Below are 16,385 nucleotides of genomic sequence, written 5' to 3' on the forward strand. Positions count from 1 at the left end.
GCTGTCTTAATGTAGGATGAATTACCTGTTGAAGGGGTCCAATCTGCTGCTAGTCCCCTTTGAAGCAGTATGGGGCTTAACTCATTAGACTGCATGAATCTCATGCTTTAAAAAGAAAGGTGGGTCTCTGGGCCAAGAAAAAAGATCCATCTGATTCATAGTAGGTCTGTTCTTCTGACAATTAGACACGTGGAAATAAAATACTTTATTTTTCCCCTCCCTTTCTTCAGGGAACAACAGTAGAGAGAAGCTTCTTTATGTAGTCAGTGTTACCACAAAATATGTGATACAAGTTTTGGGTTGAAGTATACATAGTGAAATGAGTCAAGATAGGAAACTGCAAATAAAGAGCCTCACACATATAGACAGAATTCATGGGCTCTAAAATACAGGCAGGTAACAAGACAGCTCATGTTATTTAAACATGGTGTGATAACTACATAAAGAGTAGTAATTTTACCCATGTACTGTCTTGAGTCTGCTTATTTTTGCAGTGATTCTTCTTTTTGCTGAAATAATTTACTGGGGACTAGGAATATTTAAAAAATCATCTTGACTGTATTAGCTCCATTTGAAGTGAGACAGTCCCTTATTACATGTGGTTCCATTAGGAAAAGGAAAGTTACTTTATGCATGTTTATAGTGTACACAGGGGGCTTGTCTGCACAATTTTTTTATAAGCAATGAACTACAAATTGGACTTTTAAGCACTTTTAAAAACTAGAATAAAAGTACTTTAGAAAATAGCCTGTTTTGTAATACACATCCCTCGAGCTATATATCTTCCAGTTGAGTGCAGATGTTAATTATTAGTTGGTTAACCTCAAACTTCTTTGGAGCAAAAATGTAAACCTGGTCACATGGCAAGCCACAGTGTTGATTTCTATCATCAGTACTTCTTAAAAGTTTTCTTAACAATAGTCTAACTTCTTTCCAAATGTTTAAGTAACTTTACATTCTTTTGCATGCCTAACTGCAGATTGTGGTGGGTGTGTCTTGAATCCTGTATTGGATGTATTCCAGTTAGATTGCTTTTGTTCCACTTTTTCAAAGTGATTTGATAAATCATAATTCTGACACAGTAACTTTGTGCAGATTTGTTTAAATCTCCAATGCTGAGCCAATTTCTTTTGCTATAATTTCTTTGTGAACTTTCATGCATATTTGTTTTCCTTACATAGATCTTTATTTATAATTACCAAAACTGGCATTGTTTCACTTGTAGAAAGACAATTTATTGCTGTATGACATTGTCATATTTTCATTTTTTCTAATTGTTTTAATCAGTTTGGGAATCACAGCTGTATTCTGACTAGTAGCTATTCAGTAAATCTGTTTTAAAATGGTGCACTTCAAACTGTACTGATTTTTATTCATTTCTGTTATACTATGCTCCCATAGCCTTACACCTGATTTCACACTGGTGTCTTATTATGCCCATTTATGTTGCCCAGAAAATAACTGCAAAGTATATAAAACCTTACTGGTACATTTCTTGATTGTGAACACCACCACCACCATTACCTTTCCTTTTTTTAAATGTGAAAAAGGGCAGAAATGTGGTGTTCACCATTCAATAGCCATTCATACCTCTGGTACAGTTATAGTAACATTAATATGATTGCTCCAGTTTTAGAAATACTTAATTTGTTTTACACCCTGGATTAATTCTTTTTCTCCACATGAAACTCAATTCATGTTATGTGGTTTACAAGTGATAAGAATAGGATTTGTGTCTTGAAAATGTAGAACAAATCATTTTCTGTTTTATTAGTGTTTGGAAGCTGCTTGCTTTCTCAGTCTAGTTCGCCAAAAATACTGTAAAATACTGTCTGTCCAGCTTGCTTTAGAAGTAAGAAACATTTGGAGATGTTGTTCGCTTAAATACATTAGAGCAGTCAGTTAACTGGTGTTTTCTTGTATTTGCAGAAAAAAAATGGTTTTTATCTCTCTGTGGAAGGGGTACAACATAAAAGCTATATGTGTGCTTATATTTCAACAGTAATTCATAGGTAATATTTAAATAAATTTAACATTTAAATTTGGGGGGGGGGAAGACCACTACGCATGTTCTTTGCCTCTATCTCGAATGAATTAATGCACCTTTATAATGTAGTTTCTCATGTGCTGGTATGAGAAGTAAATCTTTAGTACTTAGCTGCACTATTTGCAATTAAAAGCCACTCATAATCTCACCTTTTGATACACTTGGTGAAGTTGAGATGTGCAGATGCTGAACATACAGTACTTTCATATAACTGGTTTTAGATTAATGTTTATAAAGAATCTAGTACATTATTCATTCCAGCCACAAGGTGACTTGTGCAGTTGTTGCTCGTACAGAGCTGGAATTAAATGAGAACGTATATATTCACTACGAAGGACAGCATACAGCACTAGCTGAATCAAAGGTGTTTTGTTTGCCAGGTTTGCTCTTTTTGGCCTTGGCTGATCTTGATTGAGAGGGTTAAATAGTGTGGTAGATGTCACTTGTGCTGAGGCCAGATGTCAGTCAGTTTGTGTTTATGGAAGAGCTGATATTATTGCTATAATAGCAAGACCTATGTGTCATGATACCATTAATGGTTTTTTCAGTATGGTTTGGTAATATATTACAGTTTTCTATAGAAATTTTGTGACTTAGCAGCAACCTTAAATTTCATTAAATTGATGCTTTCATCTTCAACACATTTACCTTTTATGTAGCTCAAACTTTTTCATTATTCGGTGTCTTACTGTTAATTGGCTTGCTTCTTTATATTGTTTATCCAATTGTAGTAAATCATTGGAGGTTTAACCTGAAATATGAGCTACACCTAGCAACAAATGAGAAATATGGCTTTATAGAGTCTTGGAAATACCAGTGTAAATTTTGACACAAACTTTTGGTACTTTTGTGACCTGAGACAAGGAATAAATTACTTTAGATTATCTAGATCAGCAAAGTCTGTCAAGTAGCATCTAGTGGTCAATTCAAATTGGTTTTTGACCTTCAGAGAATTATAGAATGGCTTGGTTTGGAAGGGACCATTAAAGGTAATTTAGTCTCTCTTGCAATGAACAAGGACATCTTCAACCTTAAGAGGTGCCAAATTTAACTAGTTCCCCTCCCGTCTCATCTTTTCCTCATCTGCTGTAAGAGTATTGGAGTCCCTGTTTATCCGTGTTCCACATAAATTTTTGGTTAAAAGAACTCCAGCGTTGCAGTCACTAAAAAGAGTGAAAATATACCAGAAGTATTTTCCTTTGTGTGAAACATTAGGATGATTTTCAATGAAGTGATAAAACACTATTTTCTCATTTTCCCTAGCAGTTAGCACAAGGTGCTCAGTGACTCTCACCAATTATTCAGTGAGTAGGCATAATCTTTTTTTATCATCCCCAGTCAAAATTTCAATCCAAATTACACATTCACTCTGAGAGGGTTTTTTCCCTTGTAATACTGATGTATTTACAAATTTTTTTTGGAAGTTATCTGCAAGTATGAGCGGTGGTAATGATAGTAACTTGCATATGAAAAACTGAGATTGCAAAATGAAAATACTAGGTTTTAATTTTTTTAAGCTTTTGTGGGGCTTCAACCAAAAATTATGCTTTAAATTTCTGTAACATTAGAGTGCTTAATGATTTAATTAAGCATAGAACTACTTTACTGTTTTCTAAACTATTTGAACTGTCTCAGTGTAATAAAGGCTCCCTCTGCCTTTTTATCATATGACCTACTCAGCATCACAGTAAAAATTCCGAGGGAGAGGTGGGAATGCTCTCTGTTTACTACAGTGATATTCATCTGCCTCAATGATGAACCTTTCTGTATGCGTTGGTGTCTGCTTCATTGGCATAAATTTCTGACTGCTATGACAAATGAGATATGCATTATGCAAGTAAATCATTCAGCATGTTGATCTGACTTGCAGATTCCAGGTCTTTGCTCTGTATCATGTGTAGCTAAGGTTTTGTGAGAGACTCGCTATTAGTTGTACAAATATGCTTTAATAATATAACTGAGGAGTCCAGGGCTTAACTAGTAGCACTTTGTTCTGGCACTTACTAAGATTTCTGTTAGTAGATTGGCCCTGTTCTCCTCCAACACCAATACCTCCCACTCTGTGGTTTTTTTAAATCTCTGTTTATCTTTTTGCATCCCCTCTTTATGCAGAGTGGGTTGGTTTTTTTGGTTGGGTTATATTGTGGTGGTGTTTTTTAGGGGCTTTTATTTGGTTTTTTGTTGTTTTCTGTGCTAACTGGATACTAGCCATAGGGCTACTGAGAACCTAGGGAGGGGAAATTTTTATATTTTAATGCAGTTATTTTGCTATTGATGCATACTTTATTATTGCTGTTAGACAAAGCCATCCTATTATTGCTCAAATATTATTTTTATTTTTATTGAAAAACTTGTTAGTATCTCAGTCACAAAGGATACGATCTTAAGGCTGCACCACAGGGGGTTTAGGTTGGACATTAGGAGGAAATTTCTTCAAAAGAAGGAGGGTGTTGGACATTGCAGTGGGCTGCCTAGGGTGGTGGAGGAGTCACTGTCCCTGAAGGTGGTGTTTAAGGAAAGACTGGATGTGGCACTCAGTGTCATGCTTTAGTTGAAATAGTGGGTCATAGGTTGGAGTTGATCTAGGAGGACTTTTCCATTCTGTGATTCTGTGACACTGCCTGTGTTTCACTGCTATCATAGATTTGGGGAGAGGGAGAAAGGGTGGTAAGAGAATTCAAATCTGAACAGAGCAGTGGAGAGATTAAGTATTCCTTCAGCTCATTTTGATATTTGTTTACAATGTGAAACTAGATTGCTGGCTGATTTTTTGAGGGAGATCCTTTGTTTTCAGTGCAAAAAGGTGGTCACTAGCTAATTGTGCTGTGCACAGAATTTCAGCAATTCAAAATACAATAGCCAGTGAGATGACCTTGTAAAATAGGAGTATTTGGGCTGGGTGACACTACATCTGCCACAGATACTTCTGAGTAACACTTCAGAACATTTCTTAAAGAATGCAGATACTTTCCAAGGCAATGTATTTATAGCAGTGAGGCATCCAGTCTACACAGCCAGATGTGTTTTTACAGCCACTCTGAAGGTTGCTTGAGTATATACAAGACAACCACATGAAGTTATCTGTACAAGGCAAGCAGTCTTTGGATACATACTTTCTGTAAAGTGCTCAGATGTTTAATTTTTTTTTTGCTGTAGCAGTGGGACAGAAAAAATTTTGTAGTTCTAATCATGCGAAGAAGTAGAACAGTGGTGTGTGTTCTCAATTAATGATGGTGACAAGCCTAAGATAAGGATACTACAAAGTCTGGGCATTCTTTGCAAAAACAAAGGCCTAGAGCAGGCAAATAGCCATGAAACCCTTCCAGTGCTGCCAAAAGACACTAGACTTTGCAGAAGATGAAAAGAAGGGGTTGGATGCCTAATTCAGAGTGAGGAAAGAAAGTAGTATGTTAGAAAAAACCCCTAAAATATGGATTAAGATACTTAATACTATTGCAAAATGTGTAGAATAAAATAGTAGCATTGGCTGAATTACTGTAAGAGCATTCATTTACATATTTCTTAAAACATGAAAGAAGACTGCATAAAAATAGCACATTTAAAGAATGACAAATGCTATGCCTCATGTAGCATCTATTGACTTCAGTCATGCTTTAGTGGATGTTAAGGTCTTTGTTCACCTGGAAAGGAGTCAGTAAAGACCCTGCTTTTTAGTACCCACAGCTGAGGGTGTGGCAGACACCTGAGGACTGTATTTACAGTAGAAGGCAAAAAGCTAAAATGTAGATTCTTTTAAAATACCACAGGAAAGGTCCAAAAATAGTTAGTTTCATTTACTTTTGGTTTCAAGGACTTTTTTTCTTTTATAAGGCTCTTACCCTGCTATGTCTTTTGTAAAGCGAGGAAGCTATCTAATATATTGACCAGCAAAATAAAATAAAATATTACTGTAGTGTGATTTCCATATACTGTGCTCTTTAGTGTGAAGGAAAACAATTTTTAAAAATACTGAAAAATGCTGTAATCTGAATTTTTTCTAATGCTGCTGTTGTTTCCACTGTTTAAAACTGTTGTATTTGCACTTGCATAGTACCTCTCAAGTTAATCCTGAGTATCTGTTGATGATAAGTATAATTATTGAACAACTGCTAAATTGGAGTGAAGTTTAAAAATTATATGAACAAAAAGGGGTTGGTAACATTTTTTTTGTGTGTGTGTGTGATACAAACTTTAGAATTGCTCAGGATTTACAATTCTTTAGATAAATCAGGATTCAGACCACCGGTTTTCAAGAATATGATTTCTCCAAGTCACTTATGGAACTGCTTCCTCTGTAACTGCATTGTAGAGTTGAGTTTGGCTGAGGATGGGTTCATGGCACACTTAGTGCTGCTGTTACCAGATGAAAATTGTTTCCCTTGCTTGAAAGATCCTATCATGAGAATCTCTAGGAAAACCTATAATAAGGATTTGAGGTATGTGCAATCTCAACTTAAAAAGCTTCAGTGGATCTAGAGCATTTTGTCTTTCTGTCTGCTTGCTGGTGTTTCTCCCCTACGTGGAAATGTCTTGAATGTTCTCCACCTTCATGCACAACCTTTTTTGGAAGATTCTTGAACAGGCATATCTTTCACTAATGTTTTTAAGAGCGTTTGTTGTAAAGGATAATACTGTCTCCCACATTGTTTAATTATGTGTTAACACAACAAACAGACAATATTTATACCAGTACACCACTTAATGTAAGCTATGGTAATAGGACTTGTTATTTTAGTCAAGTTCGTGGTTAAATATTTTAATGTTGCATTGAAAGATTTTGTTACTTTGGTGGTTGAGGCTCTATGTTGTTTTTATTAAGTTAAATTAGGTAGACTGAAACTTCTATTCTGGATAGGCTTAAAGTAGAGATTTTCAGCTTTAACACCCTCTGAAGTTTTCTGGTGCAGTTAGAGATCGCAAGGTAGAAGATAGGAGTCTGCTAACACTAAGACTTGCTTTACTTTGTTACCTTTACTGTCTGACATAGTATGTTTTAGAGGTTGACATCCAGAGACTAATTTCTGTTAAGTGGTGTGTGCTGAGCCAGATTTGGCCAACAGCAAAATTTCCATCCAGCTGTTTGCTTGTGCAACCCATCACCCCCAGTCTGGTAATGCAAAGGTATAAAATAGGAAAAACAGAAACAGTAAAACAATAGGATGAGATAACAACAGGGAAGTTGCTTACCAATTACCATTGCAGGCAAAAGAAACTCTGTTTGGGAAAAAATAGCTGGTTTATTGCCAATTAAAATTGACTTAGGTAGTGAGAAATTCAAAACAGCACACCTTTCCTGCCCCTTCCCCCAGGCTCAGCTCTGTTTCTCATATACCCTACCCTTGCCATCCACACTCGCATGGAGAATGGCAGGGGGGTTGCAGCCAGTACATAATGGTGTCCCTCTGGCTTCTTCCTTATCATGTCTTTGCTCTGATGTGAACTCTCCATGGGCTTCAGTTCCTTCAGGAATATCCTTGTGCTCCACTGTGGCATCCTCCATGGACTGCAGGGAATATCTGCTGTTCCATGGAGATGTTCCTCCTCCACTTTTTTTCTGACTCTGGTGTTCCCCTTCTTAAACATGGTCTCCCAAAAGTGTCCCCAGCTTGGCTGAGGGACTCAGCTCTGCTCTGCAGTGTGTCTGTTGGGTCTGGCCATGTCCTACACAGGGCCTCTGGCCTCTTGCCACAGCAACCCCTCCTCTGCCAACCACTTGCCAAATAAACCTGGAACACAGAGTTAGTGAGACATTAAGAACACAGTATATTTCCTGGGTCATGAGATTCTGTCCCCTACTATTACTGTCACACACCACGTAGTCATTTCAAAAGCTTAACAAAGAAATTTGGAGTGTGTCTGTTGTAAGGAAGTACTTCCTGCTAAGTTGCTGCTTGTCCAAAAATTATAAGCCTAAAACATAAAAACATAAAATTTTTATTGCAATAAAAGGGTATGTGTGATAAGGAGTACCAAGTGTTGCAAATTTGCTTATGGGTAGCCTAATAGCAGTGCTTGTATTTTTGGAGCACATCCTGTAGCTTTCATCAGCTTGAGGAGTGGGCTGAAATGACAGTTACCTACAAGTGAGAGGTCTTAATGCAGATACAAAACCAAAAATTTCAAGGAATATTTATAGAATTATTTAGTGCCATTTGAAGAATACAGAAGGAGAAAACAAACAGAATTATTTAGTGCCATTTGAAGAATACAGAAGGAGAGAATATGATGTCATTTAGTTGTCAGCATAAAATAATGTGACTCAATAGTGTATATACTCTACAATGTGTAATTTTGGGGAGATTACACAAGCTTGGTGTTGTCCAGGAATTTATGGTCAACATTTCTGAAAAGCATCTATGAAGGATTATACTGATGAAAACACTGTTAACCTTACCACAAGGCCAGAGAGTTTTTTGCCTGCAGTTTAGAGCAACTAATAATTTTTTGTAATAATTTATGGTGCTTTTTCTCCAACTAGCTCTGCAGCTGACAGAAAGATACCTGTTGAATAAGAATGTTTCAGTTTTGTGTAGCACAGGACAAAGAGATGAGTTGTGGCTGGAGCAGTGCACACACATTGCAGTATTTAAATAGGAAGATGAGCCTCCTGGAGAAGTGAAAGTTCAGCTACCACGAAAACTTTTTCTTTGAATATCTATCTGTGCACCATTCTCCATTTACATGTGACTTGTGTAACTTGTTCCGAGAAAGACCAGTAAGATAGGCTTGTGTGGCAGTGTCAGTCTTTAATGAACAGTTGTGGAGGGAAGTGGAAACCAAAAACTGTGTGACTGTTCTGCTCCCCCGTTTTACTACTGACTTGTTTTTTCATATTTTACAGGATGTGGTGAAGTACACCTCATTAGTTTACCTGGGACTAGTAAATACACTCTTTTCTGTTCAGCTATGCTTTGGTCAGTGTGGTCCAACATAGTCTGCCTGTGTTGCTTTCATGTGGTTGTGTTTCTTACCAGAATGGTGCTTGGACTGGGCTGCCAGCCTGTGAGTGCCAGGAGCTCACTCAGTATGATAGCTAGAGTCTGTAGCTGGGGCCAGCTGCATTTGCCTCCTTTGTGTGTTTTAGCTCATCTTAGCTGGCTGGCTTCATAGTGATTTTTGACACTCAGTGTGGAAATAGTTACTGATGTTGTCCAGCTGTTTATATGAGTAATCTGTCAATAAAGGAGGCAAGAACAGTATTCTGTATGGGGTTGATTTTGTAGATGGGTCCTTAATAAGTGAATACCTGACCTCACCTTGTATGTCTTAAGAAAATTAGAAAATACTGTGGCCATTTCTCATAACTCACAGTCATCAGCTTGAAGAATGGTTTGTACATAGCTTATCTTTGCTTTTTGAGATGCTTACCTTCTTTGATCTCTTCCTGGAGAAAGGGTGAGATTGCCCAAGACACAAGAACTTGTATTGCAAGAAGAAATTACTTTGAAATTGACTTCTGATAATATTCCACTTAAAAAAAAATTAGAATTATTTTTACAAAAGAATTGTTAATTTTCCAGTTCTCTGTAAGCATCACTGTTCACAGTTCATTTTTCAAGTGTTTTTGAATGTAAGTGGTTCAAGAGTTAGATGAAAATGCCAATTTTCTTTTTAAGATGGTAGTGTCGTGTCTTTTGATTTCTAATTATTTTGCTTTAGTGTTGCCGTTAAAGGAAAGAAATCCCTTATTTTTTCTGCATCCTGTAGTGACACTAGACATGTTTATGTGCATTCTTCTTCTAATACTTATCCATGCTTAGTTAGTCCTTCCACTTTACAAAACTGTACTTGAAGTACTTCTAACAGATTGCAAGTGTATGAAAAGCCATTTGTCTTCTGTCTTCTGCATCTCTTTATTAATTCCCAGCCCAAATTTCCTAAAATCTCAGGGTTTTGCCATGCTTCTAAATGCTGCTGTTATTTCTATATTACTCCCACACCATTGTTCCCTACGGCTTTGCTTAGCTTCTTATAATGGGATCAGCTTGTTCTGTAGCAGAAATATCACTGTAAAATATGACTGCATGTAGACCAGTGTTGAACTGTTCTCTGAAGTCATACTTACCTAGATTTAGTTTTTGTTTTCTAAATGCTAAAGAAAGCATCTATTCAGAATGTTTCCAGTATTGAGTTGCGTCTGTGAGGGTTCTATAGTCAGTTCCTAAATTAAGAATTACAGGAGAGGAGCTACGTGGCTTTGAGTATCATTTATGAAAAGTTAGTTGAACTGTATCACAACTGTAGAACATGTTCTCATTCATTTTTGGAAATCAGAATAGTCAGAATGGATTCACTCAAAGTAAATCATTCTTGGCCAACCTGATTGCCTTCTGTGGTCATCTACATGCTTTGTTCAGACGGTTCTCCCGTGAGATTGTAAGTCTTCTGGAGGAAATAAATGGAGGCAGTATCTACAGAAGCTCTCCCCTTGATGGAATATGAGCCAGCAGGTAGTCATGTATATGTGGAATTCCATCTAGAACAGATGAACTTCTGTTTTCTCTTGGAATATATACATAGACCTTCATGTACTCCTTTTCTGTCTTGTTTGCAAACTGTATTCCTGAACTAGACAATTACATAAGTTCCCTTATTAATAATATTCACATTTTCTTTTGTACAGAAATTTGTCCAATTTGATCTTGGTGGAAGAAAGTTTTTAGAAGTTTAAATCAAAGTTAATGTTTACAAGTGATGAAAGAGCACTTCTCTTAGGATATTTGAATAATAATTCTCAGATTCTCTAACTTCATAAGCTTGGGCAAAGGGCTGGACAAGATGACTTTCAGAGGTCCCTTCCAGCTTCAGCCATTCTGTGTAAATTCCATTTCAGTTTTATCCCTAGCAGATCATTCTGCATGGCTGAGCATTCTGGTGATCAGAAGACAACAGTTCCTGTATCTTTGCATTGCATTATCGTTCTGGTTTCTGTTAGTATTATCAGTTCTGATAATACTGAAGTTTTCTATCTTGGAGTTGCTACAGATTTTTCTTGTAATATTAAAAATTATAGAGTAACTGAAGGATTATGCTTGGTATGTGCTCCTAATAGTAATGTATATGGCAACCATCTTCCAGAAAAAATACCAGATTTACTTCCTTAATAATCTCTCTCTTGGGTCAAGTATGCAAAATGCTTTATTTTAATACTTCAGTAACATTTATGCCGCTTGCTTTTAGAAGTATGGGTTTTGCAGGTGAGCTCTCTTCTTTCTACATTATATGAAAATATTGCATTTGTATTATTTTTGAAGTATTGATTCATTATTATTATTAGTATTATTATTACTATTACTATTATTACTATTCATCTATATTGATGTTTAGCTGGCAGTGTCTTCTTTATAGAGAAAATGGCCAGTTTGCTAGTTGAGTATCTCATACTATCTTAAGGTTTTGTGTAATGCCTTTTTTCTGTGTTACAGCAGCAATTTTTGTGTTCCTTCATTTAGCACTTCATTCAGTGACTTACAAAGACTCATGATTAAGCCTCATCTTTACTTGTAGGTGTTTTAATTAGCAGTCTCCTTGAGTCATACTGATCTGCAGGTAATTCAACCAGTGCAGACCTCATTCTTTTAGGCCCATGAAGAGGCCACAGAATGAAAACATTTCAGTTGCCTGTCCCATCAGTGGCCAATTTTGTATACAGAAATTCTATGGAGAGTGGTCATATGCAGAATCTGCTGTTGAGCACCACTTCCACTGATTCTACAGATGTGAAGAAACTGATGAACAGATATAAAAATAACATCATCTGGTCACTGTAAGTGGGTGCTGTAGCAGTCAGTGCTATTCTAGTGGCACAAATTTGTTTCTCTGTATCTCCAAAAAGAAATAGGAGCATAAGATTAACATATTTAAATCATAAAACTCATTAAGCTTTTCTCAAGCCAAGTTTTTAATTCATGTGAATTGGCAGGTCTGTGCAGCCTGAAATCCTCAGTGGGTAGATCTTTTTTCTCCTTGTGGCTCTATTGGAAAGAATGCACTAGAATTTTTAATGGGTTAGTGCAAACCATCGTTGCTATTACAGGAGACTGGGCTTCAAACTCAATACCATGATATTTGGTGCACTTTGATGATTTTACCTAAATGATGGAAATACATGACTGTTCTTAACAGTTAGCAGGGTCAGACTTCTAATAATGTCAATTTTAAGTAAAAATAGCAGTATAACCAAATATCACAATTAATAAATCAATACTATCGAGGATCAAAGTAAGTAGCTGTGTAAACCCGTGTAACTTGGCAGCTGTTAGCCTAATAGGAGTCTTAGCTCAGCAGTAATTTGTTTGCTTTCTTGGCAGAATCAAAAATGAAAAGCAGCTCAGGGTGTGTGTTCTATAAGATTTCCCTGGAGTTAAGTGGTAATTTGACTCCACTCAATCGAAAGCCATAGTGTTTTTCATGGGGTTTTTTTGCACATAAAGGGGAATACAGGGGAAGGGAACAGAAGGAAATAGAAGGAAACTTTCTTTGTACATGTTCTCTTTTTTATTCAACAATAAAAGTACATTTTCAGTTCAGCAAGAATTGTTAAATAGCTGCTTAACTTGAAAGGAACCCGAATTTAAGTATAGTAAGTTTAGACTCTGTCACTGTTCTGTTTATTCTGGTGCCTTGCAATTTTGTCATAAATTATGACATAAAAAACTAAGGGATCATAAATTAACTCCAACTCAGAATACTCGGACAACCATTAAAGCTAAGGTATTTTTTTAAATATGAAAAAATTAATGCTTTTGAATGGAGCCAACAGCTAGTAGTGCAAATAAAAAGTCTAAGAGCAGAACCGATTCTGACTGATAAGTTCTAGAAAGCAAACACCTGAATTTATAAAATTCAGGGGAGTATAGGCATGTATATTTGTATATCTAGAAATTCAGTCTGTATTCCAATATCAAATTTATCTTGGGGTGAGTTGGTTTGTTCACTTGGTTTTTTTAAGCTGCAGTGAGCATTCAGACTAATTAGTTTATATGCTAGTTTGAATTTCCCCCTGAACATGATCCTGGGATACATTAAAAAAAAAAAAAACCAGCACTAACCTTCCGTTTCCTACTTAGAAACAAAAACAATGAAAAAAACCCCAAACTCAAATCCTTCCCAAAACCAACCAATCAAACTTGAATAGAGAAACTGTAGAACCTTAAACAGCTATTAATTTGGCTCAGGGACTCCTTTATTTCAAAATCAATCATAAGTACAGCCATCGGTATACACTAAAATTTGTTGGTGACTTGGTATAGAAAACAAATGGTTTGCTACCACTGCACAAATCAGTCCTCTCAGTTCACATGCTACTAATATATGACTTTTCCCACCTTAGGGGTGAAGAAGTTTCCTGCCATATAAAGTTTTTACTGTGCTTTATTTTTGCCTTTTAAAAAACCCTCAAACCCGTAGTTCTTAGTTTCTTTAGTTTTCCTTTTCTCTTAATGAATTATTGTTTGAAAAACATGGTACATAAATAAGAATTTTTTTTCTCCTGAAATATCTTAAGAGACATGGGCAAAATTCATAGATGGTGACCTCAACATTATGAATGCATATATAGATTGTATTTCAACATTGATGAGGAGACTTGATGGAGCTGACTTCAAAGAAGAATAAAATTCAGCTTAGAAAATGGACTTGTAGTACCATTTTTTTAAACAATTACTTTACTTCTAAACATAATTGAAGAACAATGCATCTGACCCCAGTTTTAAAAAGGAGGCAAAAAAAGCTATGCTTTTAGTGGGATTTTTGGGCATGCTTTTCACAGGTGTAAAAGATTTGCAGGGAGTCCTCAGTCTGAAGGTTATTGCTGTGCTTTAATGGACATAAGCTGTCTTCACTGGGTGGCCACTGGGATATGACTGAGTGTAAATTCTTTAGGCAAGCTCCACTGGCTGAGAAGTAACTTCAGTTTGAAAGAATGGACTTTGGGAAGTCTTTTCACTGGTCTTGTGGACCAGTGAAGTTGTGTTTTGTAGCATTCATCTCCTGGGTGATGAAAGCACAGCCAGTTTTGCTGTCCTCATGCAGGGAGTTCATCCAAACAAAATGCAAAAGGATATGTGCTGCCTATCGTTCTGGTGGTGGTTGTTAATCAGCAACACATGCTTACAGTATTTTCCTGTGAAAGTTTTTCATTGGCCACTGAGAAGTCATGAATGATTTTGGGGACTGAAAAGGTGGCCAATGGATGCCACCAAATGCATACTTTGTTGCATTGTGGTGAGAAAAGAACAGATAACATGCATTGCAGTTGAGACTATTCCCCCCAAAAATGTGGTGGGTGTGGGAGGTCCCAGTCCGTATTACTGTACTGCCTTTTGTGAATGAGAAGCTCAGACTGTGGTCTAGCACAGAGGTTTTTGTGGTGTGTCCTTTCACTCTGCTCTTGCTGCAGACTCATGGAAACTAATGCTGAGAAGTAAGTGTGTTTTTAGGAGTCTAGAGATTTGCAGATACAGTAGAAATCTCTGAGGGATCTACAGATTTTTAAAGTTGGAAGCTGCCTGGTATTTTTTCCACATCCCAATTTGCATCCTAATAACTAGAATACTGAATGGCCTCATAGGTGCTCTGGATGTTCTTTTCAGTTTCTGAGAGACTGTGTGATTGCTACTGAGAGCTTTTCACAATGGCTGAGAAGCTGTTAAGCATCCAACATTTACTCAGTATGCAAAGTTATTCTTAGAGAGATATTGTGTTATTTCTAAAAGGAAATAATTAGTGAATTCTGTTGTTACACAGGTGTAATCATGGGTATGTCATGTAACCACATCTGTTCTGTTTTGGTTTTGTCAGTGAATCAAGTGTGAGAACTGCTCTACATAGTACCTTCTGCTTGAAACACACCTGCACTTGCATCCTAAATTTATCCTGTCTGAAGAACTTGAAAGTAATATGAAAAAACTCAGATGTAGTAACTACTTAGAAGAAGAAAAAGTAGTCATTAGAAAATAAATGTTTACCTTTTATTTTTAGGTCAGAAGACTTGTCTCCACTTACATGGTATCTTTCCTTACCTCTATGTACCGTACGATGGTTTTGGACAGCATCCAGAGTGCTACCTTCGTCAAGTGGCGTTCAGCATTGACAGGGCACTCAATGTGGCTTTAGGCAATCCATCTTCTACTGTTCAACATGTTTTCAAAGTATCATTAGTGTCTGGAACGTAAGTATGACCTGTCAGGAGTTTTGGTTGGTTGTTTTGAATAGCTTTTTGCTGTTGTACTATTTGGACTTGGATGATTGCAGTGCTAATCCTTTTTCATTTTCCACCCATGTATGTCTTCATACAGGGCTGTACAACTTCTAAATTACTCTTCTCGCTTGCTTTACCTTAACATATTTAACAGGTTTTCCCAAAAAACCTTCCTGACACTACCATTTTTTCCTAAATTGTATCCTAGTGTCTATAATTTTGCAGAATCTGTTCTTCTTATCTTTTTCTGTCTCTGCCATTAGAACAGTACTTTCCATGCAGCTTTATCTACCTCTCTGGATTATTCTAGGTTCCCCTAGACCAGGCATGTCTTGCAGGAGCCTGATTCTAGGTGTTTTTTTTTTTTTTTTTGTTCATGTAAAATTGCCCCCATGAGACTCTCAAGTCATGTTTATCTGTCTGATTCTTACAGCAGCACAGGCCAGGAAGTGGAGGCTCTTAAACATATGTTTACTAATCTGTCAAGATGAGCATTGTGTTTTATTTGATGTAGCTTTCTATACTGAATGTTAGCATTTTAAGCATTCTTTTAGTTAATTTTTATTTAATTTGCATAACCAAGGGTTGAAAAATAAATCATAATGAGTAATAGGAAAATATCCTGGAAAAGCACAGGTAATCAAGATACATGCATTCAGTTTTTCATCTTCAAAACAATGTAAATGGTAATTTTCAGTGTTGTGCAACACTGTTTTTTATTTGCTTATTTCATGCATTTCTGAAATACATTCTTTCTAATTGTTTAAGTGTAGGAAGATAGTTCCCAGCCAGTTTTCGTGGCTTCTTGATATTGTGAGTAAAGTGGCTGCAATAACTTGGTTTTACTTTCAGTCAGAACTTTCTGATGTTTTTACAGTAACAAAGAAGATCACCTACCAAATTTCTTGATATTGTTACTCTTGTGAGAACTATATAAATTATAGTAAAGCTGTTCATCTCAATAGTGAAAGCTGGGCAGAGTAAACTGTTGATGACAGTCTTTACTTGAATAAGTGAGAAAAGAGCAGGTAGAAATTAGGAGAACCTGCCTCTTTTTCACCTCTCTTGCCTTAGAATTTCAGAACAGTCATTACTGAAAGTCAGCTGCCCATTGCCTCAAAGCAGCATAAGAGTATT

At 36.5% G+C, this 16,385-nt stretch overlaps 1 protein-coding gene across 1 annotated transcript in view; it reads left to right on the top strand.

Annotated features, from left to right (window-relative positions):
* REV3L (REV3 like, DNA directed polymerase zeta catalytic subunit) overlaps window positions 1-16,385 on the top strand; it is a 110,922-nt gene that overhangs the window by 25,707 nt on the left and 68,830 nt on the right. The window contains exon 2 of the mRNA XM_030235630.2: window positions 15,029-15,218. Within this exon, the coding sequence (XP_030091490.2) occupies window positions 15,029-15,218 (190 nt within the window). The remainder of the gene's footprint in view (window positions 1-15,028; window positions 15,219-16,385) is intronic.

This window comes from Serinus canaria, chromosome 3, assembly GCF_022539315.1.
Source record: "Serinus canaria isolate serCan28SL12 chromosome 3, serCan2020, whole genome shotgun sequence".
Taxonomy (NCBI): domain Eukaryota; kingdom Metazoa; phylum Chordata; class Aves; order Passeriformes; family Fringillidae; genus Serinus; species Serinus canaria.